This window comes from Gekko japonicus, unplaced genomic scaffold (genome assembly GCF_001447785.1).
Source record: "Gekko japonicus isolate JY-2015 unplaced genomic scaffold, Gekko_japonicus_V1.1 scaffold506, whole genome shotgun sequence".
Taxonomy (NCBI): Eukaryota; Metazoa; Chordata; class Lepidosauria; order Squamata; family Gekkonidae; genus Gekko; species Gekko japonicus.
Window position 1 is genome coordinate 611,335 of NW_015175372.1, and position 24,966 is coordinate 636,300.

At 45.0% G+C, this 24,966-nt stretch overlaps 2 protein-coding genes across 2 annotated transcripts; one reads left to right on the forward strand and one right to left on the reverse strand.

Annotated features, from left to right (window-relative positions):
• Window positions 1-1,352: 1,352 nt before the first annotated feature.
• Window positions 1,353-24,695, reverse strand: LOC107122411 (potassium channel subfamily K member 16-like). Its single transcript, XM_015425504.1, has 5 exons — window positions 24,483-24,695; window positions 16,122-16,236; window positions 15,451-15,617; window positions 3,899-4,064; window positions 1,353-1,576 (listed from the first exon to the last, which is right to left on the reverse strand). The coding sequence occupies exons 1-5, from the start codon at window positions 24,693-24,695 to the stop codon at window positions 1,353-1,355; spliced, it is 885 nt and encodes a 294-aa protein (XP_015280990.1).
• Window positions 12,352-13,261, forward strand: CDKN2D (cyclin-dependent kinase inhibitor 2D (p19, inhibits CDK4)). Its single transcript, XM_015425508.1, has one exon. It carries the CDS (start codon window positions 12,387-12,389, stop codon window positions 12,873-12,875), a length of 489 nt encoding a protein of 162 aa, XP_015280994.1. The 5' UTR covers window positions 12,352-12,386; the 3' UTR covers window positions 12,876-13,261.
• Window positions 24,696-24,966: the final 271 nt, after the last annotated feature.

A 24,966-nucleotide genomic window follows, 5' to 3' on the forward strand; every position in this document is an offset into this window, starting at 1 on the left:
ACTGGAAACAACAGGTGTTCCTTAAAGGAGACTCTTCAGATTTTAAAAGGGTTTCGGGGACTTTCTTTGCGGTTTTCTTGCCACTTTGATCTGTTCTTTCATTACTATGCTCTACACTGTTGAGTTCATCTTTCCCTGAGAGCTCAATCAGTGATTTAAGTATCCGCACACCAGGGGGCGAATTGAGAATTAGATATATAGATTGGTCAAGTGTATTGTAGGGGGATGCATCATTGAATGTGTGTGGTGGCACAAGAGTTTTGTTTTCACAGAAGTAAATTCCAGTGAGTTCAACAGAATCCATGAAGTATGCCTAGGATTGGGGTCCTAACCTCTCTGTTTCTTTTGTTCAATGTGTTGGGTCTATTTGATGACAGAAGAGCGAGTGGAAAAAATCTGCTGTGTTTAAGGAGGAACATAAATAAAGTAAAATAAGGACTGGGCGGTCCTTGGCAAGTTACAAACCAGCATAAATACTAGAACATTTGTAGAGGAGTGGGAAGCTACCTGAACAATGTACAAAGCACTGCAGCTGTGTCAACTCAATTCACTCTAGCTGTACTTTAGTTGTACTGGAAGGAGTAGAGAATGAATGTTAGATTAAATAATTTATGGTAGGCTACTTTAAAAAAAACCCTGTTTATTGCATTTATTTCTATAGTACAATCATTGTTCCCCCTTCTTCCCTCCATAGGGACTCATGAGTTGCATCCATGTAAGACAGAGGCAAATATAAGGATGTCCATAAAGTATTGTTTCCCCCCAGCCATTTTAAAAATGTTCCTCTGAGGTCTTGGATTTTGGCATTTTAAAAGACAATTTTTTGTAATCTGGCTATTTAGCCTTATGGACATATAGTCCTTATACATAAAGATCAAAGCAGTTGAATGAGACAACTGTTTGCTTAATGAAAAGAAGAAAGCCAACAGTAGTGACTCTCCTTGTTTTTCATTTTATCGGCTGTGGAGAAAAAAAGTAATTCCCATTAAGGATCTGTGGCAGTGTTGATAGTACAGCTATTTCACTCCTCCTGTGTTGAATAGCTACAGAGCAGAATCAAACCATCCCTGATCATATGACCTAATGGTTGTAAATAGGCTGTGAAGATATTTTCTGGGGGTACTCCAGTGGAAAACACACAGGGATTTCACTTTCAGTTTATTTCACTTCAAAGGCTTCATTTGCCCGTTTTCTTTACAATGGCAAGGATTTCTCCTCTACTGAAAAATCACCCTTTCCCTTCTGGGCTAGATGCAAAGCCAACCCACAAATGCTGCTCTGTAGGGATAAAGGAAGGGGGCATGGAAGTGCTTCCTTTTCTCTTTTTAAAGATGTCAGTCCATTAGCCAGTCTCAGCTTGGTATATGTATCCTGGGATGATCACAGGTTTCTTCTAATTTGGCAACCGTGGTCTCTTCAGTGCCTGGATCAGGCTTTTGCCAATTAAGTTGCAGGAATTTCTCCATCAGGTCAGCGCCCAGGTTGAAGATCAGAGCAAGCCAAACTAAGCCAAAAACAATCCAAATTGCTGCCAGGCCTCTGTACGCGGAGATGTAGTGCTTGTTGGGATCTGTGCCTAGGAATAAAATGCACAGAAGACTCATATATTAGATCTTATTCCTCTGTGAACTGAAATAATACCCCAATAGAATGCAAACAATGCACATAGATATATATATACACATACACACATTTGAAACCACACATGCATACAGATACGAAAACATGCACAGTGAATATTAGGTGTTAGATCCCATCTAAGTTCCATGCACAGAAGTATGGCTCCCCCCTCCCCTTTCCCAGTGTAGCCTGAAATCCCCCTCAAAGTGCTGCTACTAGAGGCTGGGGACATCTCCAGGAGCAATATGAGAGGGGAGTTGAAGGGCTGCTGCAGTAGAGAGAAAGTCTGCAAAAATCGCCTCCCCCTTGCACATGTGTGTCTTTTCTATGGGATCCTACTCATACAATGCAATTCTGAGGGTGGGGTGCGAAAGTGCTCTGGGAGCCAACTTACTCCTACTTTGGCGTACGTCTCAGTTATGTCAGGGTAAGTCTAGTTATGTCGGTGTAACCAGCACTTACAACAGTGCAGGGCCACTGCAGCGCCCCATTGCTCATGGGCACCGGTAGTGGGGTATGGTGGCCAGCCAGTGGCACAACTAAGGCACAGGCCTCTGCACTGCTGTGGTTGTGGGTGGTGTTGGGGGCATGGCTGGAGTTAGTCAGCTTCCTGACTCTTTAAGCCTGGGAATGTCCCCTGCCTGAAGCGGAAAGTTACGCCAGCCAAAAAAAGGGTGTAGTCCATAGGCGCCCATGGATTGCAAAAATAAAGTCTTCTCCCGCTGCTGCATCCCCACCCATTAGCCTTGGAGGAGTTCAGGATGCCAAGCCCCCTCCCCAGCACCCAATCGTGGCCCCCTCCAACCTACAAAAACTTCTGCCAGGACCTTGTACAGATCAGTGGTTAGGGTGTGAGGCAGGGGACTCTGTCTCAGAGCTCCCTGCCGTGTGGACTTTGGTGGTGGGTGATGCACAGAGAGGTCACTTTAGCACTTCAGGGCAAGCACTTGGTGCTGACACCCAAGTAGGAGAGTCAAGTCCATACTGCATGGCTGACCTCTCCCCTTTCAGAACCCTAACAAGTACTCCACCTTTGGAGGCTTGGCTCACAGGGGCACCCACAAACTGACAGGTAAACACAGGCAAACCTGCTCCCCCTCTCCCCTCACATGAGGTGAGGCACCATGACAGTGTATCCTGCACTCAAGCCCAACATTGAGTTCAGGCATGGGGTGGCGGAAGCCGCCGCTGTGCAGCGTCATGGCCCTAGACATGCCATGGGGAAACTGCCCTGGAAAGTTTTCCATGAGACTCAGCAGGGCACAGGGTGTGTCTGTGGTTGGGGGGGCGGTCTGGCAGCTGCTCCACTGCTTGTGGTGAACCAGCTTGGCAAGTGTCCCTTTAAACCATTTCCTTGCTGATTCACAGCCTTCAGCTGGAGCTCCTGTGGGGGGATGGATTGCAAGTCATCCGGGAGCACTTGGCCATACAACAGGTGAGTGTGAGTTGGCAGGCTCCATCATGCACATCAAGGGAGGGTTGTGGTGAGCCCCCCCCCTTCTGGGGCTGTATTTGCAGACCCTGTCAGGACAAGACATCTATGGCTGAGGCCGTCATGACACTCACACCCAGTTGCCATGGCTCTGTTTTACTGTCTTGCAGGTGGAGATTCAACAGAGAGGCTTGTGGGTGTGGCAAGTCCCCCCCCCACTCTACTCAATCAGCTGTTCAAGCCCTCCTCTAGAAGCAGAGCTTTGCGCCCAGCCAACCTTTCCAAATTCTACCTGGGATACTATCCCACTTAGGCTCATGCCATGCTGGGCACCCTCAGTCCCCAGAGTGGAACTGGATGGAGTCCTCACCACTTGCCATGGATTCCAGTGCAATAAAGTCTATGTTGTGGCCCAACTTTGTCTCTGCTGCTTGGTTCCTGCTACATGGCCAGAGCTCCACACCCCTCCCTGGCCCACTCCCTCCCTACCCCATTTGCCACTTCCTCTGTGGGCTTCCTGAGGGAATGTCTGAGAGAGAGGGCTTGCCCGCCTCACAGGTTTCTGTGTGAAGGGGGAGAGGCCAGAGGGTGGTCTGAGTGACTAAGTGACCTCATCACACTGGCTTGCAGGGGGGGGGGACCTGGATGCATCCCATCTCTTATCCAAGAAGAAAAAGTGCTGTTTGTTGATCCTGTACTGCCTGGTATGGATCTGTTAGTAAAGCAATAAATACTACTCAGAAGCAATATTCATTAGGCTAACTTCAGCATTCATATTGTACTTAAGTTGGTTGCTCTGTGTCTGCTTTGAGCAAGAGCATACTTTATACCAGTGCTTTTGTTTACCTACTACATAGTCTCCAAATCCGATGGTGCTGAGGGTGATAAAGGTGAAGTAGAACCCTTCTCCATAACTCCAGCCTTCCACATAACTGAAGATCATTGGTGGGAAAACCAGAAAAAGCAAACTCCCGGCTATTAGAAAGAGTCCCATTGCTAGAGTCTGTGCCACCTGAGAAACAAATGGAGGAAAATATCAGTTTAGTAGCAATGAGCACCTGCTTGATATGGTTTCATCCAGTAGATAAGAGTTTAGAATACCCCAAGTGCCATCTTAGCTAAGGGACTCTAAGTTCTTCCTGATTTTTGTCTAGACTGCATCAGCACCAAAACGTATTAAACCTAGAGACTGGTAAAATGAAGTCTCGAGCTGTAGAACTTCTCTTACTCCTTCTTGGACCTATTCTCCTTGGAGTGGTTTTCTTAAAATAGGTAGGTGAATCTGATCTGCATAAGTTGTGGAAGAGACTGGACAAGAAGAAGTGAAGGCTGAAGGACTCTGAATTGTGCCTTTGAAAAATTTTGAATTGAGATGCTTTGGGGTATTTCCTTATATCAGTTAAAATTAAGATTTGGGAAAAGTTAATAGAATATGTGACTCAGTTTGTAATGAGATTAATATGATTAAGACTAGATGTGTATTCAAGCTGATTAGAAGATCTCCTCTCTTGGGTTTTTAGTCAGTAGTGGGTATCTTTTCTTTATCCCCTAAGTGTAGTCCCCTCCGTTATTTCTGTTATAGTTTGTAGTTTAATAAAAATGCAATACAAATTCCCCATTGGGGAGCAAAAAACCCCACAACTAATTGCCAAAGGCTCTATATTGTATTTCTTAATTGTTCAATAGGCTGCCTATGCTGTTTTAAAAGCTAAGCTAGCTGTGGTTTGGCATAAAGTTGACCTAGAAATTGATATGCCCAGTAGTTCAGGAGGCCCCTCACCACCTGTGAAATGTCAGGTTATGCACCACATGGTGCCTTAATCCGGGCATTACAGGCCATGGCTGGTTGGCTTAGACTGAGCTGGCTAAAACTGAATCCAACGAAGATGGAGGTCCTATGCCTGAATTAGGGTGATCTGAGATTAGGGATCCCACTCCTGACCAGCACCAGAGGTTAGGAGTCTGGGAGTGCTCCTAGATGCTTCCCTAACAATGGAGGCCCAGGTAGCAGCCACTGCCAAATCAGCCTTTTACCATCCTCGGCTCATCAGGCAGTTGGTTCCCTTTCTCAAATGCAACGATTTGGCAACAGTGATCCATGCGATGGTCACCTCGAGATTGGATTACTGTAGACTTCTGGTGGATGGTGGCACGCTGAGCAGTTGCATCTCCTGGACCTCCTGGGGATGCGAGCTGCGCACGAGCGGGAAGGAGGGGGGTACACAGGCTCTTTGCCCCCCAAGAGGCCCGGCGAAGGGCTTCTAGCCATGGGGCTCTCGAGAGGTCGCCTCTTCGCCAGCACGACACTGGGGAATTGAGGCGCCTCTTTGCCCCGATGGTCCCTCCTGCGAGTGTCCGTATGGAACCTAGTGACACTGACTGGGACAAGCGCTGGGGATCGAACGGTCGAATCAGAGACTAAGCGAGGTCGGAAGACCAATATGAACGTGAGTCAGATTAAAGCGTCTTTGACAATCTAAAAAGAAAGCTCCCCACCCCACAGACCGAGAAGTGAAGTGAGCGGGGGGAGGGGCCTCTCCCATGCGCATGAACTTTTAAACGGAAAAACAGGGGGGAGCGGAAGCGTTGAAATCTGTTGAGAAAAACATACCAAGGCATGTATAAGCGTTTGAGTGCACATTCAGAGACAGCGAAAGTAAACAATCGATAAAAGATGGCGGGGAAGAGGACGAAGAAGGAGAAACTTTTAAAAGTGAAAGGGGAGAGCCCAAGACCGGAAGGAACCACCGAGCTGGCTAAAATGTTGGCAGAATCTCTGCGCCCCCTGCTGGAACAGATGACTAACGTCAAGGAACAGTTGTCTACAATGACCAAATGTATCACCACCCAGCAATTACAAGTGAATGAGACTCTTAAAATCACAGAGCAAACAGCTGAGAAGGTGAAAGAAGTTGACGCCACTACCCAAAAGGTGAAGAAAAAGGTACAAAAATTGGAAAAGAAGCAAGTCTCCACAGAAGAACAACTTTTACAGCTGCAAATGGAGAAGGCAAACCTGGTCCTCCTATTCGGGGACAGCACCATCAGGATCCTTAAAGACATCTCATTTGGAATAAGACAACGGAGAAGAAAATACAAAGATTTAATCCTTTTTCTTCAAACAAACGCAATTAGTTACCGGTGGTTGTACCCAGAGGGCGTAACCTTCAAACTTCAAGACAACAAGGAAAATATTGACTCTGTTTCCAAAGCATGGGACTTTTTGAAAATCCAGATGGGCGAGCAAGAGAAAGGTGATAAAGAGGACAGTAAGTCCAGTGGCGAGCTGGACTCAGGGTCTTCTGGAGAGGACTCTCTGTCAAAGAAGGGGGAAGCGGCTCCTAAAAGTCCTTATAAACTGCGAAGAAGACAGGATAAGAAGAATCCTCAAAGACCTGGAGAAGCTGACGTCATCTAGCCAAGCCGAAGTGAATATGCCGCCGGAACACGTCTGACCCTGCAGCTGAACAAATTCCCGCTGGTTGCAAACGTGTGTGATTTAAAAAGATATATGTTGTCCTCCCTTACCCCCATAAATCATTGTTAGTCCCGCGTGAATGAGTAACTGTAAATCGCTCAGAGCCAGCAAGCTCTGCAGGATTGAGCGATTAATAAATTGAAAGATTATTATTCTTATTATAAATGAAGGCTGAAGGACTCTGTATTGTGCCTTTGAAAAGGGTTGATAGTAACGAGATGCTTTGGGGGTTTTCTTTTTAACAGTTAATTTAAGATTCAAACGTTGTATTAGCAGACCTGACTAAGTTCAAAAAATTGTTAGCGAGTTTAGAACTGACTTTGTACTTAAGCGATTTTGAGGATCTCCTCTCTTGGGATTTTAGATAGTAGTGGGTATTTTTTTCTTTATCCCTAATAGTAGTTCCCTTTCCTTATTTTCATTGTAGATTTGTAGTCTTTAGAAAAATGTAATTAAAAAATCCCCTTCGGGGGGCCAAAAAAAAAAAGATTGGATTACTGTAATGCCCTCTATATGGGGCTGCCCTTGTCTCAAATCCAGAAGCTGCAGCTGGTGCAAACTGCCGCGGCCAGGCTTTTGATGGAACTCCCTATTTGGGCGCACATCCAGCCTGTACTGAAGGCATTGCACTGGCTGCCTATAGCATACTGGATTTGATTCAAGGTGCTGGTTCTTACCTTTAAAGCCCTTTATGGCCAGGGACCTACATACCTGAGGGACTGCCTTTCCCCACATATACCCCAGAGATCACTGCGATCAGGGGTTCAGAACCAGCTGGCCCTTCTGAGTCTTAATGAGGCCAGGCTAGTAACAAGTAGGGCCAGGGCTTTCTCGGTGGCGGCTCCACTCTGGTGGAATGAGCTCCCAGAAGAGATCAGGGCCCTGTGGGACCTTTTGCAATTCTGCAGGGCCTGTAAAACAGAGCTCTTCCACCAGGCTTTTGGAGTCACCACCACCGTTAACAACTGACAGCTTAGATAGGAGAGCCCTGTTCCCCGCGGGATCTTTAAATATAGCCTGAGCCAGCCACCTAAGATGACCTAAGAAGACTAGAGGGCTGACTGCAAACTGTGTAACAACTACCACTGTGAAATTATGAAATTGATACTAGCATTTTATTATATTTATGGTTTTAGCACTGTTTAATTGTTGTATGTTGTTCCTAATCTATTTTATGCGTATTGTAAAAAAAATTAGGTGTTTTACGTAAGCCGCCCTGAGCTGGCTTCAGCCGGGAGGGCGGGATAGAAATCTAATAAAATCAAATCTTGTGTGTTTAAATCTCTGTGCATTACAGACAAGATAAATCTGCTTCTGAATTTACACCTAAGCACCCTTCTAAGTACATAGAAATCAGTAGGCTTATAAGGGTTTAACTCTGTTAAGGATTGAACTCTCAGAGATTTATCTTCTACAGATCATGGGAAAGGACTTGAATACTGCAGAATGACAATTCTAGCAACTTATAGTAACAAACTTAAACTTTTCCCAGGCAAAAATCAGGACAAAATAGGGGCAGTGATTTACCAGGTAAGGAACCCCTCCCACAATAAAGATGGCTGCTACTAAATAGGGACAAGGCATGTTGCTCAAGCCTGACTTGGAAGCAATTATATGGAATTAGGAGGTGCAAAGATTAATCAGAAAGGAGGTGAATGGGAATACTGATACATTCAGTGTTGAGAATCCTCATCAGAGATCTTCTTTAGTCACCCCTCATTCAAAAGTGAAGGTTGTACTTCTCTCTGGAAATGGTATAATTTCTCTGGAATGCCCTGTCTAGTAAGATGTGCTTAGCACCAGTGTTCTCTCTAAGCCAGGGGTGGCCAAACTGTGGCTCGGGAGCCGCCTGCGGCTCTTTCACACATACTGTGTAGCTCCTTGCAGGGCGGCTGGGGAAGCGAAATATCATTGGCAAACAAATATCATTGGACAAATAAACATCATTATCAATATCTGCTTTTACCACTTTTGTTGTTATTTTTGGCAGTCTCAGTTAATGTTAACAAAAAGCAAATCTGCATATTTCCCAGTATAAAACGTAATATTTGTTCCTGTCTCGCGGCTCTCAAACATCTGACGTTTCTTCGATGTGGCTCTTATGTTAAGCGAGTTTGGCCACCCCTGCTCTAAGCTGAGTTAGTGTGAGCTAGCTCACAGTTTTTTAGCCTCCGGCTCACACATTTTTGCCTTAGCTCAGGAAGGATGGCTCCAGAGCAAACTAATTTATGCAGCAGCCAAATCGCTCGCTCACAACTTTAATGCCAGTAGCTCACAAAGTAGAATTTTTGCTCACAAGACTCCACAGCTTAGAGGGAGCATTGATTAGCACCATCACATGAACCATTTAGGAGCGATGGGGGGTGGGGCTACGGCTCAATGACACAGTTGACACTCGGAATCTCTCCCGGGTGTCACCGGCTCTTTGTTCTTTTTAGAGGAGTTTTGGGGGGATCCCAAGCTCCACTGGACCTTCTGGAGGAAGGGTGGGTGCAAGGGACTTGATCTGGGGGCCCCGTTTGTGGCAAAAATGGGTTGTAGACCTGGATCATCCAGAAGCAAAGAATGAAGCAGCATAGTTATGGCAGCCATAACTGTACCAGTTGTGTATGCCCTGGAATCATGAGACATCGATGACATCACAAGACATCGATGAAGATACTACATTGTAAGTAACTGGAAACGCAACATAGAAGAAGCGTAACTTGCCCTTTAAGCCTGTTTAAATGATAAAAGGACTTGGGAAGGAGGGTGAGACTCCCCTCCCTTCCCTCACGGAGCGGCTGATTTACATAAAGAAACCTCAGTGAGACACACCTTGGGGCAAAAAAGAGACTTTTGTTTGAGCTTTTATAAAAGAACTTTAGAACTTTTCTTTAAAAAAGAAGGAATGAAAAAGAGTTAACTGGAGTTTGATTCTCTTACTATGTGGTGACTTTTGATGATGTCATGCCTTAGTGTTGGGAACAGATGAGCTTGTTGTATCTAGTATTTCCAGTGGGATCTAAGCAGCGGATTTGTATTGAAGAATCCCTATTGCCAATATAAATACTAGAGACTGTGGATCTTGCCAAGTTCCTTGACACAGCTTTAAAAATGGAGGGGCAGGAATTAAAAAGTAAAAAACCAGATGATGTGCCCTTGAGTAGCTCCTTAGAAAACAAACAGCTGCAAATGTCCTGGGAGGAGCTTACGGACAGGATGGTGATCGATCTTACCCTCGCTTTTAAGAACACACTAAAAACTGCAATGGATGAACTAGCTGTAACATTGAGTCAAACTGTAAACCAGATAATGGAACTTCAGCAGCAAAGAAAACAAGAAGAAGAACAGCCCCATTTACAAATTATGCAAGCAACAAGAGCATTACAAACAACTGGATGTAACCTATAAAGAAAAGGATCTTCAACACTCCAAAATGCTAGACGCAGAACAAATCTACAATCAAGATGACCAAATCTATAAAACGAAAAACAGACTGACTAAAAGACTGTTGGAATCCTCCAAGCCACACTTCAAAGAAGAGACGAAACAGAAGTGAAGAAAAACAGATCTACCAAAAGACTGGCAAATCTTGGAATCCTCCAAGCTACAATTCAAAGAGAAGAGGAAACAGAAACACTGGAAACCTTAACCACCTTAAAATTTGACAATAGAGGGCGATAAGCCAAAAGAGACCCCCTCTACCTATAAAGAACAAAGGCACAGATGGATGATTTTTATTAAAAAGAATTATAAAAAGAAGAGAAGAGAATTTTTAAAATAAGACAGACCCAGAGAATCTGTGCTTTAGTATAATTGACTAAGACGAGCTAGGGGGAATTGTATTTGTAATTATAATTTAAATTTACTTTTGGGTTTTAGGCATTTACAAAGTATAGCCTATAGTAGAAATTTGGGGAGATTGTAAGATTTGTTAAAAGATTTTTATAAACAGAAGATATATTAAATTGTATATATTTTTAAAAATTAAAAAGGAGGAAACTAGAATACAAATGTTTATTTGAACAAAATTGGTAAGAGAAGGATGTTTAGGAAAGAAACATAACATGGAATTGCAGAGAATGTATTCATAAAAGTATTATAATGATTAGAATAAAGTTAGCATAGAGAACTTTATTGTAGAAGCTTAAACAGGAGAGAACTTGTTATTATTAGAAATGAAATTTGTAGATTTGTAGATTATGTTATTTTAAGATATATGTGTAGTTAGACCTATAGAATAGAATTATTAAAAAGCTAGATTGCTAAACATAGAGGTGCAAAAATAAAAGTACCTATTGGGGTGAAAAGTGATTTACAAACACATGTACAAGGGTGATTTAAAAGATATGATGAAGCTATTATTATTCTCATGTATGTTTGTTTGTCTGTCTAAAATAAAATTTATTTTTTAAAAAAAGCATTTAGGAGCTATCTGAAAAACTATTTGATTCCCCTCTCCACTATTTTTAGTCCCTAATTCCGTTTTGTTTTTGGAGATGTGGGGTGTTAATGTTTTGGGGTAAAGTGAAAACACTAGAATGTCAGTTTTATGGCAGTATGAAAAGGCCTGTGATTTAGAAAGTTCCAAGAGTGTGTTCAGGATCTGTAATTGCCATGGATCCTGACAAGTAGAATCTTTGTTTGTACTAAATAGGGTAGCCAACAGGCCTAGACAGAGATGTTTCTGTCCCTGTTCCTTTAATAGCTATGTAACATGTGGAAATAGGCAGTTGAAGCTTTTCATGGCATGGAAGTAAAATAAATCACCTAGTAAATAACATCCCATTAAGTATCTATTAAAAAGACAGTATATTTTTTTTCTAGGCCAGTTGGAAACCCTTCTACTAAATCAAAATACAAGAGGAAGGAAATCTTGTTTCTGGAAAATACAAAGTTGCCCTTCCCTCTAAGTTGCATCAACAAACCTGAAACAGCAAATTATTTAGGTAAATGGCATGAATCAGCTGCATATTTTTATTAAGTCATATGAAGTTCAGTCTTGCTTCCTGTTTCCAGAATTTCAGAACTTGTTGCACATTGTGCACATTAACTTCCAGAGACCAAGAGACCAAAATATGTTGTATGGAGGCAGGAACCTGGGTTAAATTACTGCATTGCATTCTGGGCTGCTTTTGAAGGTGGTTTGGAAGTTACAATTGATATGCAATACAATAGCAAAACTGCTGACAGGAACACATTACATGGGAATGTATTATTCCAATTTTAAGAGAGCTACATTGGCTGCCAATTGAATTATGGGTCCAGTTCAATGATACCAAACTTCACAGCTACATGGTTTCAACTTGAAAAATAGCCAGACCACCTCACATGTCTCTTGAGAAACCTGTATAAGGGCCAAGAAGTGACAGTTAGAACTGGATATGGAACAACTGATTGGTTCAGCATAGGAAAAGGAATACGACAAGGATGTATATTGTCACCTTGCTTATTTAATATATATGCAGAGTACATCATGCGAAATGCTGGCCTGGATGAATCACAAGCGGGAATTAAGATTGCTGGGGAAAAGATCAACAACCTCAGATATGCAGATGATACCACTCTAATGGCTGAAAGTGAAGAGGACCTAAAGAGCCTCTTGCTCAGAGTAAAAGAGGAAAGCGCAAAAGTGGGCTTGAAGCTCAACATCAAAAAAACTAAGATCATGGCATCCGGCCCCATCACTCCTTGGCAAATAGAAGGGGAAGTCGTGGAAGTAGTGACAGACTTCACGTTCCTGGGATCCCAGATCACCACAGACTGTGACTGCAGCCATGGGTCCCGGAATCCCGCGGCGGGCCTCTGAGCATGTGCAGAGCGCTCCTCCCTTCGCCAGCGCCCCCCGCCGCTCAGTAAGGCGCCGGCCCGGGGATGCAGCCGCCGGGGCAGGCGGAGATCCACGCCGGGGACCGGCTGAGCGGGGCGGCCACCCGGGGGGACCTGCCTGAGGTCCGGCGCCTCCTGCAGCACGAGATGGTGCACCCGGACGCGCACAACCGCTTCGGGAAGACGGCGCTGCAGGTCATGATGTTCGACAACGTCTTCATAGCCCAGGAGCTCCTGAAGCAGGGGGTTAGCCCCAACGTCCAGGATGAGTCGGGCACGGCCCCTGCCCACAACGCTGCCCGCACCGGATTCCTGGACACCCTGAGCATCCTGGTGGAACACGGGGCAGATGTGAACGTCCCGGACGCCTCCGGCTCCTTGCCCCTGCACGTGGCCATCCAGGAAGGACACGCCGACATCGTAGGCTTCCTGGCGCCTCGGTCCAACCTGCGCCACCGAGATGCCGAGGGGCGGACGCCGCTGGAGCTGGTGCGACATCTGGGGCTGACCGACCTCCAGGGCCTCCTTCAGTAGCACTTCTCCGGCCTCGCCTGACCCAGCCGTTTCTTGGGTCGGCATCAGCACTGAGTCAGCTCAGGCCTCTCCCTAGACGGCCTCGAGCCCTGGAACAGAGACAGCTTTCCCCGTCCTTCCTACCTCATGCTCTGTGTTCAATGGCCTTTAACATTGTTTCTCTGTATATTATTTTTGTGGGCTCTCTTCTCTTCTGATTTCTCCGAGTCTTTCGAATCTTGCTGGTTCCTTGAGAGCTGGAGGTCCCCTCGGGTGGACCACGCAAGCTTGCCTTCTGGCAAGATGCGGTCTCATCATTTTGCACTCTCTGGCTCCACAGATCGGAGGTGTGGCCTGACCCCCCTTCCTTTGTACGCTTCCGGGACTTGCTCGGCACCGACCTGGATGGAATCTGGTCTGTCCATCCCTGTTGAAGTCCCCACCCACCCTGTGAGCTTTCCCTAATTCGTGGTATGTTCTGGCTCTTATAGTCAGAGCAACTGTTTCCACCAGGCCTCTGGATGGCTACTCGTGCCCTTCACACCAGTGTTGGAAGTGTGTACTGAATATGTTCAATTTGACTGAGATGTTTTATGCTTGTTTTTTATTGGCAGCTTGTTCCCTGTAATGAATTTGTGGATCTGAGCTATGTTCATAGTCGATTTCTAAGGAAGGAAATTCTTATTTTTAATTTATTGTGATTTGCAAGGGTTTGTTTTATGGAATGATTAATTTACTTATTAAAAAAAAATGAAATTAAAAGACACCTGCTCCTTGGGAGGAAAGCGATGGCGAACCTAAACAGCATGATAAAAAGTAGAGACAACACCCTGCCAACAAAAGTCCACATGGTCAAAGCAATGGTATTCCCAGTAGTCATGTATGGCTGTGAGAGTTGGACTATAAGGAAGGCCGAGCGCCGAAGAATAGATTCTTTTGAACTATGGTGCTAGAGAAGACTCTTGAGAGTCCCTTGGACTGCAAGAAGATCAAATCAGTCAATCCTAAAAGAAATCAACCCTGACTGTTCCCTGGAAGGCCAGATAATGAAACTGAAGCTCAAATACTTTGGCCACCAAATGAGAAAGGAGCACTCACTGGAGAAGACCCTGATGCTGGGAAAGATTGAAGGTCAAAGGAGACGGGGACGGCAAAGGATGAGATGGTTAGACAGTGTCATCGATGCAACGAACATGAAATTGAGCCAACTTCAGAGGACAGCGGAAGACAGGAAGGCCTGGCGGGAGCTGGTCCATGGGATTGCGAAGAGTCGGACTCGACTGTGCGACTGAACAACAACAACAACGAAACCAAGTAGTCTTGCTACTTCTGAGCATTTTTGGAGACTGTACAAAATAAGGACAAATCCTCACCTTTTGGCTGAGTTCCAGGTTTGCTGCTGGTTCCTGACCTCACAAGCATTTGGGAAGCGACAAGACGTCTCTTCACTTCTGAGTACCTTCAGAGTCCAATGTGAGGAGGAACAGGTCCCCAACTTACCTGGGGGGGCATTTACACAGGGGTGGGAAGGGTGGCTTGCCAGGCTGTATGTCATCTTGTTTGGCATGCATGTGGCCACATGGCTTGCCTGCCCCCCCCCTGCACATCCCTCTCCCAGATGGCCAATCAGGGACAACCTGAACTGTCTTTGGGGAGTGGAGCCCGGCAGGGGGACCTGAGGCAGCCAGTTTTCATGCTGCTCTGTCCACCAAACTTACATTTGGCCTCCCGGGGGCCTGGACCACATTTCTGCTCTGTGGTTTTCCCACCCAACTCTCCCTTTCTTTGGTTGAAAGGCAGGCTAGAAACATTTTAAATAGAAAGAGACAGATAATATAGGAGCACTTGCCTCAGAGTGACAATGTAATGTTACTTTGGGGTAAAGACTGAGAGATACTGTGTTGAGTTTACGTGAGTGCCTGTCATGTGTTGAGAGCAAGGAGCTTTCCACCAACCCAGAGCAAAGGCAGTGGACACCCAGTGTGGAATAGGACACAGGTGACCCAGGTTTGAATCCCCACAGTGCCATAAGACTCACTGGATGACTTTGAGCCAGTCACTATGATTCAACTTAACCTTCCTCACAAGGGTGTTGTGAGAATAAAATGGGGAAGGGAAAAACATGTGTGCTTCTTGGGGTAAGTAGAGTATAAAAATAAACAAGATAGAATAAGAAAGAAAATGAGAAGGCTCTGAGAAATAGAACTGCTGTACTCCTTCTCCCTTGGGACCTAAGCCAGGTTCTTCTAGGTCTTCAGAAAGTCTTCTCTGTTTCTAAGATGGCTCCCGCTCCTCCATGAAGCCACACCATAACGTCTCCCTGTAACAATCAGTGCAGCTTCTTCCTAGTGCTTCTTTCCGATTACAGAACTTTTAAGTTCAACTCTGCATAGGAGATTACAGAACTCTTCAGTTCAACTCTCTCCCTTCCCCCCAAATAGTCAATGCCTCCAATACTCTTGGCCTCAAGAGAGAATGCAACAGCCAGATGAGATGTGGTCAGTCTAAGAAACACCTGCCTGCTCTAAGATGATTTTTGAAAACCACATTTGAAAAAAGCAATGAAAACATAACCATGACAAATGAAACACTGTACCCGGGCTCGGCCTGGCTTGTGGACCCATTTCTCCAGGTTGATCAAGTGAGTACTAAGTCCTTTCCCCAGCTGATTGAGAAATGCCAGGTTAAGGGGTACCCCAAATAATGCATAGAATACACAAAACACCTGTCCAGGCATGGTGCTGGGGGCCAAGTTCCCGTATCCTGCAAAAAAGCACAAAACAACACAGATAGTCACAGTCTCTTGATGGGGCTCAGAATCTGCTTCACTACTCTAAGGAACCCCAACACCTTCCTAGTTTCTTTTTTAAAAAGTCATACTCAAGCCAAACTTTGTTACTTAATATTACCATTGATCTGAACTGCACTGGCAATTTTTTCATTGAAATCAAGGAGGGTAAAAGTAACCAACTTTGGCCAGTTTATTAAGCTGAAGGTTTATATAGCAAAAACACAAGCAAAATTGTCATCTGTTCCATTTTTTTATGGCCAAATAATTAGACATAGGAAAGGTATATATTGGATTATGGTTGTTGGTTGAAACTATGGTCTTTTAAACATACATTGCAATGACTAAGACCCTTCTGACAAAGCTTTGGCAGGCAGGACTACTTTGTACCATCACTTGAAAATAATCCAGCTCCCTACAGGACATTTTGTGGGAGCCCGAAAAGACTTCCACACATGCCAAAATAGAGGTTACCTTACCTATGGTGGTGACGACAGTCCCAGCAAAGAAGAAGCTGTTGCTGAAGTCCCAGTTGCTGGGATTGGTTGAATTTCCTTCTGGGTTGACACCTTTCTCCCATGCTTCCATAATGACCTGACATGAAAGAGGAGGCCAAGACACTGTTTACAGTTGGAGGAGAAAAAGTGCATTGTCAGATCAGAAACTGGGTGACTTTCATTGTGACTATATGTTCACATATGTTCCACTTCATGCTGGTATAGGGTTGTAATGTGGTACAGTGCATATAAGGTTCAATTTCTAGTATTGCTAATTTTAAAAAACCCTTCTGCATTTTAGATCTGAGAGACCCTACTACCAGTCAAAGTCATTACAACCCTATACCAGAGCTAAAGATAAGACACACCAGCTGTCTGGTGCCGTTCAGTAGAGAGGGTCTCTGTTTATGAAAGATGCCTGCTTGACTAGACTTGCTGGCTTGAGCCAAGAGATTTTTGTAGTGCAGGTATCTTTCTGCAGCACACCTGCTCCTTGCTTGTGATGCACTTCGCTCTAAGTTATGTCATGGGCTTATGGGGGCACACCCATTCACCTCCCAAATGTTTTTATGTTCATTTCTCTGTTTAAAGATAATATGAGTTTGTTGTAAGAAACAGAAGCCCCTTCCCCAGGAAGGAGGATGGCGGAGACGGCGGGGGCTGAGCCTTATTTCGTGGGGCAATGCCGGCGGTGGTGGCAGTGGCACTACCGCCCACAGCGGTGGCAGGAGCAGCAGCCGCATGAGCCTGCCTTGTGGCTGGCAGGACCGCCTGGAGGGACTCGGTGCGGTGGAGGCTCCACCGCAGCCCCGACGAGCCAAGCTGAGTTTAGCAGCCCTCTCAGCTGGTCTTCCTTTTCCCGCCCCTCCGGGGCTGGTCGGGGAAGCGGCTTGCTGGAGCTGTCATATTATCTTTAAACAGAGAAATGAACATAAAATAATGTTTAATAATGGATTTATTAAGCGCATGTTTGCTCACGCGCTCAAACCGGAAGCTTTTTTAAAAAAAAACCACAGGTAATGCACGGCGATTTTCCTTAGGAGCTGGCAGGTGAGCGGGTGGTGGAAGAGAGGGGCCGGCTGCATCTAATCAGCCCAACCCGAAGAAAAATGTTCCCGATTAAATTAAAGCGGGAATAAAGTGGAATTACCTTCCCGTGTGACCACAGCCTTATACAGGACTGAGACTAATTTTGAAGCTAATAGACACATTTTAGCACCTCGATGTTTTTGACGCCTTTCAGTGTACTTCCGTGGACTCACACAGAGAGGTTTTCATTGTAGCTTGAAGAAAATGAGATAGATGGACATGCACAAAAATGGACCATCCTTCTGGCTGCCTGTGAGCCATCAATACTGAATGCTTCTGCTTCATCCAAGATTCTGATATTTGGGGAACTGAATTATCAGAAGCATGCTTCTTACCATGCCGTTGTTTATAGATTCAGATTTTGGAAACAAAATCAGTATACCTGTAAGGGTATGGTCTCATCAGTGTTGTCCATTCTGACAGGGTCTTTCACGTCATCTGATCATTTTCACTGGAGACTGAACCTGGAACCTTCTGTATGCAAATTAGATGCTACACCACTTGAACCAAGGAACCTTCCAGGAGAGCCTCTTAAGTCGGAGGAAGGTTCCAGACTTTGCTGAATCAAGTGGCAGGATGCAGAACAACAGCATGAAGCCAGAGAATGATATGGATTCCCATCACCTGACAGCCTGTAGTATAGTTGTGGATTGTTTCCGCCAGTGAGTGGTATTCAAGAACTATTATAGAAGAGATGTTGGTGCCCTCTAGTGGTCTTTTCCCAGTATAGCCAGACTAGCAGTAAAGCCCGTTGTGAAAACAATACAATGGGATCTAGAAAGAGGCTCTGGGGGAGTGCTCTGGCTTTGGGCAAACAGTGTCAATTTGCTGTGGTGACCTCAGCAGGGTATAATGACAGAGTCCACTGTTTTCTCCAGAGGAACTGATCTCTGCTACCTGAAGAGCAGTTGTAATTGTGAGTGATCTGTAGCCCTCACCTGGAGATTGGCAGCAATTGTTACCCAGGACAAAATGGCTGGTTTGGAGGGTGGAGTTGGCAACCCCATCTCCTTCCCAGCTAACCATCAACCTACCATTATCTGCCCCTTTGACTTCAGCTGACTTCTGCCCTCCCTTCTGCAGAGCAGTTGTAATTCTGAGTACTCTCCAGCCCTCAACTGGAGATTGGCAACAATGGTTCCCTATGTGGGACTGATTGGCTTGGTGGGTGGAGTATATGGCATTGTACCTGTCTGAGGTCCCACCCCTCCTCAAACCTCACCCTCTTCAGGCTCCATCCCTCAAACCTCCAGGAATTTCCCATCTGGAGTTAGCAACCCTATCAGGACTGGCCCCAATGTGTTTTCTCCCAAAGGCCAAAGTAGGTGACAGGACCAAGCTTAGCTGCCTACCAACAGGCACTGAGGGGAAAGTAGGGTTGCCAGCTCTAAGGAGGGAAATACCTGGAGATTTGGGGGGTGGATTCTGTAGAGGGCAGCATTGGGCGGGGGGGGCGGAAGGACTCAGCGGTATAATGTCATAGGTAGAGGGCAGCATTGGGCGGGGGGGGGCGGAAGGACTCAGCAGGTATAATGTCATAGGGTCTACCCTCCAAAGCAGCCATTTTCTCCAGGGGAACTGATCTCTGTCATCTGGAGATCAATTGTAACAGCGGGAGATCTCCAGGTCCCACCTGGAGATTGGCAAACCTAGGGGAAAGTCAGCTGCACAGCAGGGGGTTGAAGAGAATGGTTTGATGGCTGCTGGGCCAAGATTGGCAGCAATAGTTCCCCAGAAGCAAATGGCTGGTTTGGAGGGTGGAGTCTATGGCACTGTACCTGTCTGAGGTCCCCCTCTCCGGGCTCCACTCCTCAAATCTCCAGGAATTACCATACCTGAAGCTGGCAACTTTATCTCCTCCCCTCTCAGCAGCCTCTTTCTAGGCAAAAATCTGTCTTTCTCATTATCGGGGGAGCAAAGCAGCTTACTTCATTCTCTTCGGTTTTGCGATCTGCACAACAACACTGTAAGGTTGGTTTGGCAGAAAGTCTGTGGCTGCTCTGAAATATAGTTAAAATAGTTAAGTTAAAATATAGGTTTGGATACCAGCTAACACAAGTGGAGTAGTGCTTGTGGAAGTGAATCCCCCCCCCTTCACTTTCGGGTGTTGTCTAGGGTGCCAACTATGGGTTGGAAAATTTCTTGAGATTTGGGGGAAGAGCTTAGGAAGCAGTGGGGTATAATGCTATAGAGTTCATGCTCCAAAGCAGCTGATTTCTCCAGGAGAACTGATCTCTGTAGTCTGAAAATCAGTTGTTACTCCAGGAGATCTCCAGGCCCTGCCTGGAGCCTGACAACCCCAGTTATCTCCCTTTTAGATTTTGTCCCTGGAGATCAGTGGACCCCCAGAAACACTCTGCAGCAGGAGGGGAGAACTGGTACATCACACACACACCCTTTTCTGTTGCAGAAATGTCTTCTGCCAGTGGAAAACAGGATCCCTTCATAAAGCCTGGGGAAATACCACACATTTGGCCATTTGATTAGTTTCTCAAACTCAAAATCATTTATTCATATGTAAGTCTTATTAAATAATGGAAAAACCCTTTTAAAAGTTTCATGTTTTGAGCTGGATTCAAGCCCTGTAACTCCTTAGAGACCAACAAGATTTTGGGGGGTATGAGCCTTTGAGAGTCAAGGCTCCCTTGGTCAGATGCCCCTTGACTCTTGGAAACTCACCCCCCCGCCCCCGCCCCCGCTTTTTGATCTCAAAGGTGCTCCCGGGGTTGAATCTAGCTGTTCTACTGTAGACCAACACGGCTACCCACTGAAAAATTTTAATGGCCTTTTTTTCTTAGAAGCCACTATATTTTCACAATTCATAATAAAATGGGGATTTTAATGAGAAATTTAGGAATCAGTTTCTAGTCCTATCACTCATTGCATCATAGCATTTTAAAGTAGTTTACTGTTCGGTGAGCAATTATTTTCTACCTGCATTCCAGAAATATTCTGTAGTTTTCAGCACTGCTGAAAAAGCCAGTTGGCAGATAAAGCCAGTTGGCAGATAAAAAAAAAAACACTACTTCATCTTGCATTTTTACACTTTTCTGAATCTTGAATCAAGGAAATGTCCACTGATGTTAATGGGAAAGGCAAAACGCATAATATGATATCATAAGAACATAAGAAGACTCCTGCTAGATCAGACCAATGGTCCATCTAGTCCAGCATCCTGTCTCACACAATAACACACTTGCAGCAATCTTTGGGTTTATATCACACAATAACAAACCAGTTACTATGGATGGCCAACAACAGGGCATAGAAGCCAAGGCTTCTAACCCTAACCCTGATATTGTCTCCTGGCTCTGGGATTCAGAGGCTTAGTGCCTCTGAATGTTGAGGTTCCCCTCAGTCACCATGGCTAGTAGCCACTCATAGACCTCCATGAATCTATTGAATCCCCCTTTAAAGCTGTTTATTTCTGTGGCCATCACTACATCTTCTGGCAGAGAATTCCAAATTTTAATCACTCTCTGTGTAAAGTAGTATTTCCATTTGTCCACCCTGAACCTACTGCCCATCAGCTTCATTGGATGCCCTCGAGTTCTTGTGTTTTGGGAGATGGAGACATAGTTCTCTTTGTCAACTCTCTCCACCCCATGCATAATTTTATAAACCTTTATCATGCCTCCCCCCCAGTTGTCTCTTTTCTAAATTGAAAAGTCCCAGAAGACTCATAGGGAAGGTGCTCCAGCCCCCGAATCATCTTGGTTGCTCTCCTCTGCACTTTTTCCAGTTTTGCAGTGTCCTTTTTGAGATACAGTGACCATAACTGTACACAGTATTCCAGATGAGGCCACACCACAGTTCTTTGTAGGGACATTACAATATTGGCTGTTTATTCTCAATCCCTTTCCTAATAATCCCTAACGTATAGTTTGCCTTTTTTCACTGCTGCAGCACACCGGGATGACACTTTCATTGAGCTATTCACTACGATCCCAAGATCTTTTCCCCTCTCAGTCTCAGCAAGTTCAGACCCCATTAGCCTATGCTTGAAGTTGGGATTTATTCTCCCAATATGCATCACCTTACACTTACCAACACTGAACTTCATTTGCCACATTGTCTCCCATTCACCCAGTTTGTGGAGGTCCTCTGGGAGTTCTTCACAGTCAGCCTTGGTTTTCACCATCCTGAATCATTTTGTGTCATCTGCAAACCTGGCCACTACACTCCTCACCCCTAGTCCCGGCTAAATTTAGTGCCGCATGACGGAGTGAGCTCCCGTCTCTGGTCCCAGCTCCTGCCAACCTAGCAGTTTGAAAGCAAGAAATTGTAGGTAGATAAATAAGTACCGCTTTGGTGGGAAGGTAACTGCGTTCCGTGCACCTTGGCATCTAGTCATGCTGGCCACATGATCACGGAAACATCTTTGGACAGCGCTGGCTCTTCGGCTTGGAAACGGAGATGAGCACCGCAACCCTAGAGTCAGATTCAACTGGCTTTCAAGAAAGGGAAACCTTTACCTTTACCTGCACATACAAGTTGATCTACATTTGATCTATTGATCAATTATCTCACATCTGAAGTTCCTTAAAAACTGTCGGGTGTATGCTATCAGGACCTGGAGACTTCTCAGTTTTTGATTTCCCCAGTAGGTCTAGAATGTCATCTCTGGTCACCTCAATTTGGCTCAGTTCTTCAGACTCCCTTCCTGAAAATAGATGCTGTGGCATGGGCACAGTGAACACAGATGCAAAAAAGTCCTTGGGCTTCTCAGAAACTGCTTTAAGGATGTAGCCGCTCAGCTTAAAGTCCAATAATAAGGGTCTAATACTAACAATAATAACATTCCCCATCATAAGGGAAGTTGTATTAATTCAGCTCTAAAGCAACTTTCGGAGAAGGAAAGAGAACCAGCAAGCCCTGTACATCTGTGACTATAAACTGGAAGGCAAGATTTCTTAATCTGTGGAGTCCTCGTGTCATTAGTGCATAAACTGTGCTACCAGTAACACTGGAAAAAATTGCCAGCAATCATTAAAGCTCGTAAAGTGGAATGGTGCTTTGATGCTGATCTTACTTATAGTGTGAGATACAGTCTCAGGTTCTGAGGATTTTGTCACACACACACCCAAACCCACACACACACACATTTGTGCCCCAAATAGACTTTAACCATTGCATGAAATTTTCACAAAGGAGACAACCAGGGGTCATTTCCTGCAGGAGCGCACAGGAGCAGAGCTCCGGCAGTAAGGAACCCAGGGGGTGGGTACATGCAACAAGCCCCGCCCCCTGCTCCCAGCAGCCCTCAGTCGGGCCACGAGGAGCAAGAAGCAGCCAGGTAAGTTGCAGAGCCCCCCCCTCCGCCCACCTTCAGGTACAAGCTCTCCCTCCTCTGTAAGGGCAGATCTGCACACACACACACACACCCCATAGCTAGCAATCCAAAACAGTCCAGTGGCACCTTTAAGACCAAGTTTTATTCAGGTACAAGCTCTCCCTCCTCTGCGAGGACAGATCTGCACGTCCCCCCTCCCCAATAGCTAGCAATCCAAAACAATTCAGTGGAGCCTGAGTGGTGGGTGTTGCCTTCTGACACACTTCCAGTGATGTCAGGGGGTGTGGCATATGCAAATGGGTTATGCTAATGAGTTATGCTAATGAGCTCCTGCACCTCTTTTTCTATGAAATGACCCCTGGAGACAGCTACATTGCTGTCACCATCCCTTTTTTTAAAAAGCCAAAAAAAAAAATGGACAATGGCTTAGTTGTGTGTTCCAGTGCAGGATTGGGAGAGTGGCCTGTCTGCAAAGCACAAAATGAATAATTCACAAAGCAGCAATGTATTGCAAAGAGGGCCGAAATTGCCTTTCAATTGGTCTGCAGAAAGAAAGCCTTGCAAGAGAGTCTATGTGGACACTGCTGTACTGTGGAGAAATATACAGGCACTAAGAAAAAAATATTATAGCATTTAAATGTTTCTCATTAGTGCAATCCTAAACAGGGTTACACCCTTCCCAGTTCATAGAAGTCAATGGGTTTAAAAGAGTATAACTCTCCTTAGGACTGCACTGTATATGGTGCAGACATGAATTTCAGAGGGGGAAATGGCCTATGCTTGTTTGTAATTGAGTCACAAGAAGATCAAATGAAATATAATCTGTCTTAATTACTATTCCATCAAAATGTCTTCATCAATCTTATAATGTTTAAGCACTTGTAACATTAATACTTCGTATGAAGCCACATTTAGTGACTTTAATGGGTAAAGGGGTAGGGTATAGGCTTTTAAATGAAACAAACAACTTCAGCCCACACAGTAGAAATGAATGCACTGCTGGAGGTGATGCTGGTGCAAATCTTGAATACTGAGATACTTCAGTATTTATCCAGCAGAAGTTGTAGCCCAGAGGGAAGATACACAAAATATGAGAAGCCATTTGTGCTTTTACTACTCAATAAAGTAGGTTGTTCATGCGATAAGCTGTTGCCATAATAAACCGACCATGTTCTGTCATTTTCCCCCTCTATTTACCTTACTGTCGTAGCAAAGGCAAGCATGTATGGCGTTGATTATACTAAACGAGAAGTAAATATTTAAATGTTATTGTGTGTACTGTAGGAAGTGTCATTCATAGCAACAACATGGGCTCAGATGTTGCCTAAGGTGACATATGAAACTGGGCTTGTATACATCTGCTTTGCTCCAACAAACATCCTTTTTTTTAAAGTAACTCAGGCAGTCATTCACCACAGCTGGCCATGTCTTATTCCTATGAGCCCTCTTCAAAGAGCCGCTAAAAGGTTAGAATTCAAAATATTGGTGGTACAATGGTGACAGAAATAAAATGAGAAGTTACTTTTGGTTCTTTTAATTGTTTTGAGCCATGTATGTTTTCATAGGATTAGATGGAATTGGAGCAGTAGGGGTGGCACTTATAAGAAAGATGTTAGGCGCACCAGCAGTTATTGAACTGGAGTAGATTTGAGAGATAACTAAATAAAACCAGGCGTTACTGTCTGTCAACAATGAATCACAATGGCCACTGTGTACGAAGGATTTCTACAGCACTGATGTGTCATTAGCATGTTGCATTTTTTAAAACTTCCTGGGCATTCTCTCTTGGTTTTTGTTAAAAATCTCATTACTTCTCAAATGTGTGCAATTGAATGAGAGAAGGGCGAGTCCAACCCTCTGTCCCAAGCCATAATTCCCCACACATCATCCCACAATCACATAGTGCAGATGGACCAAAGCACCGAGTCCATGAGTGCCCCCAAACAGATTGCTCTGCTTACCTGTACAAACTGCTCCAGGGCTTGTCGATCCAAGCAAGTGTAGTTTTGCAGGAATTTGAGTTTCTCCAGTTGGAACTGGTCCCGAGACTTGGCTTCTGCCTGTTTTTCCAGCAGCTGAAACACCAAGGCCCCCAGGAGGAGATAAAAGAGATACCCCAGCACCAGAGTCAAAGTCCAGCTGAGCGGTCGGTTACACACCATGAGGTGGGGCATGACTGCTTCTGGGAAGATGCAGCTGACCTGGATGAGCTGCGCAAGCACTCACTGGGTTAATGTTCCTGTTCCAAGAGACACAGAAGAATCGGACTGTTGTATTTTCAGCACATGCTGTTAAGATTCTGTTTAAACAGCTCTATGAGCATCAGGTCTGGACAACATGAGGCTAATGCAAATATAGATCATCCAGCTGTGTTTATCTTCATCTGGGAGCAAAATACTTGCTGTTAAAGATGTATCGGGACACTTGATGTAGCAGTTCTTCATC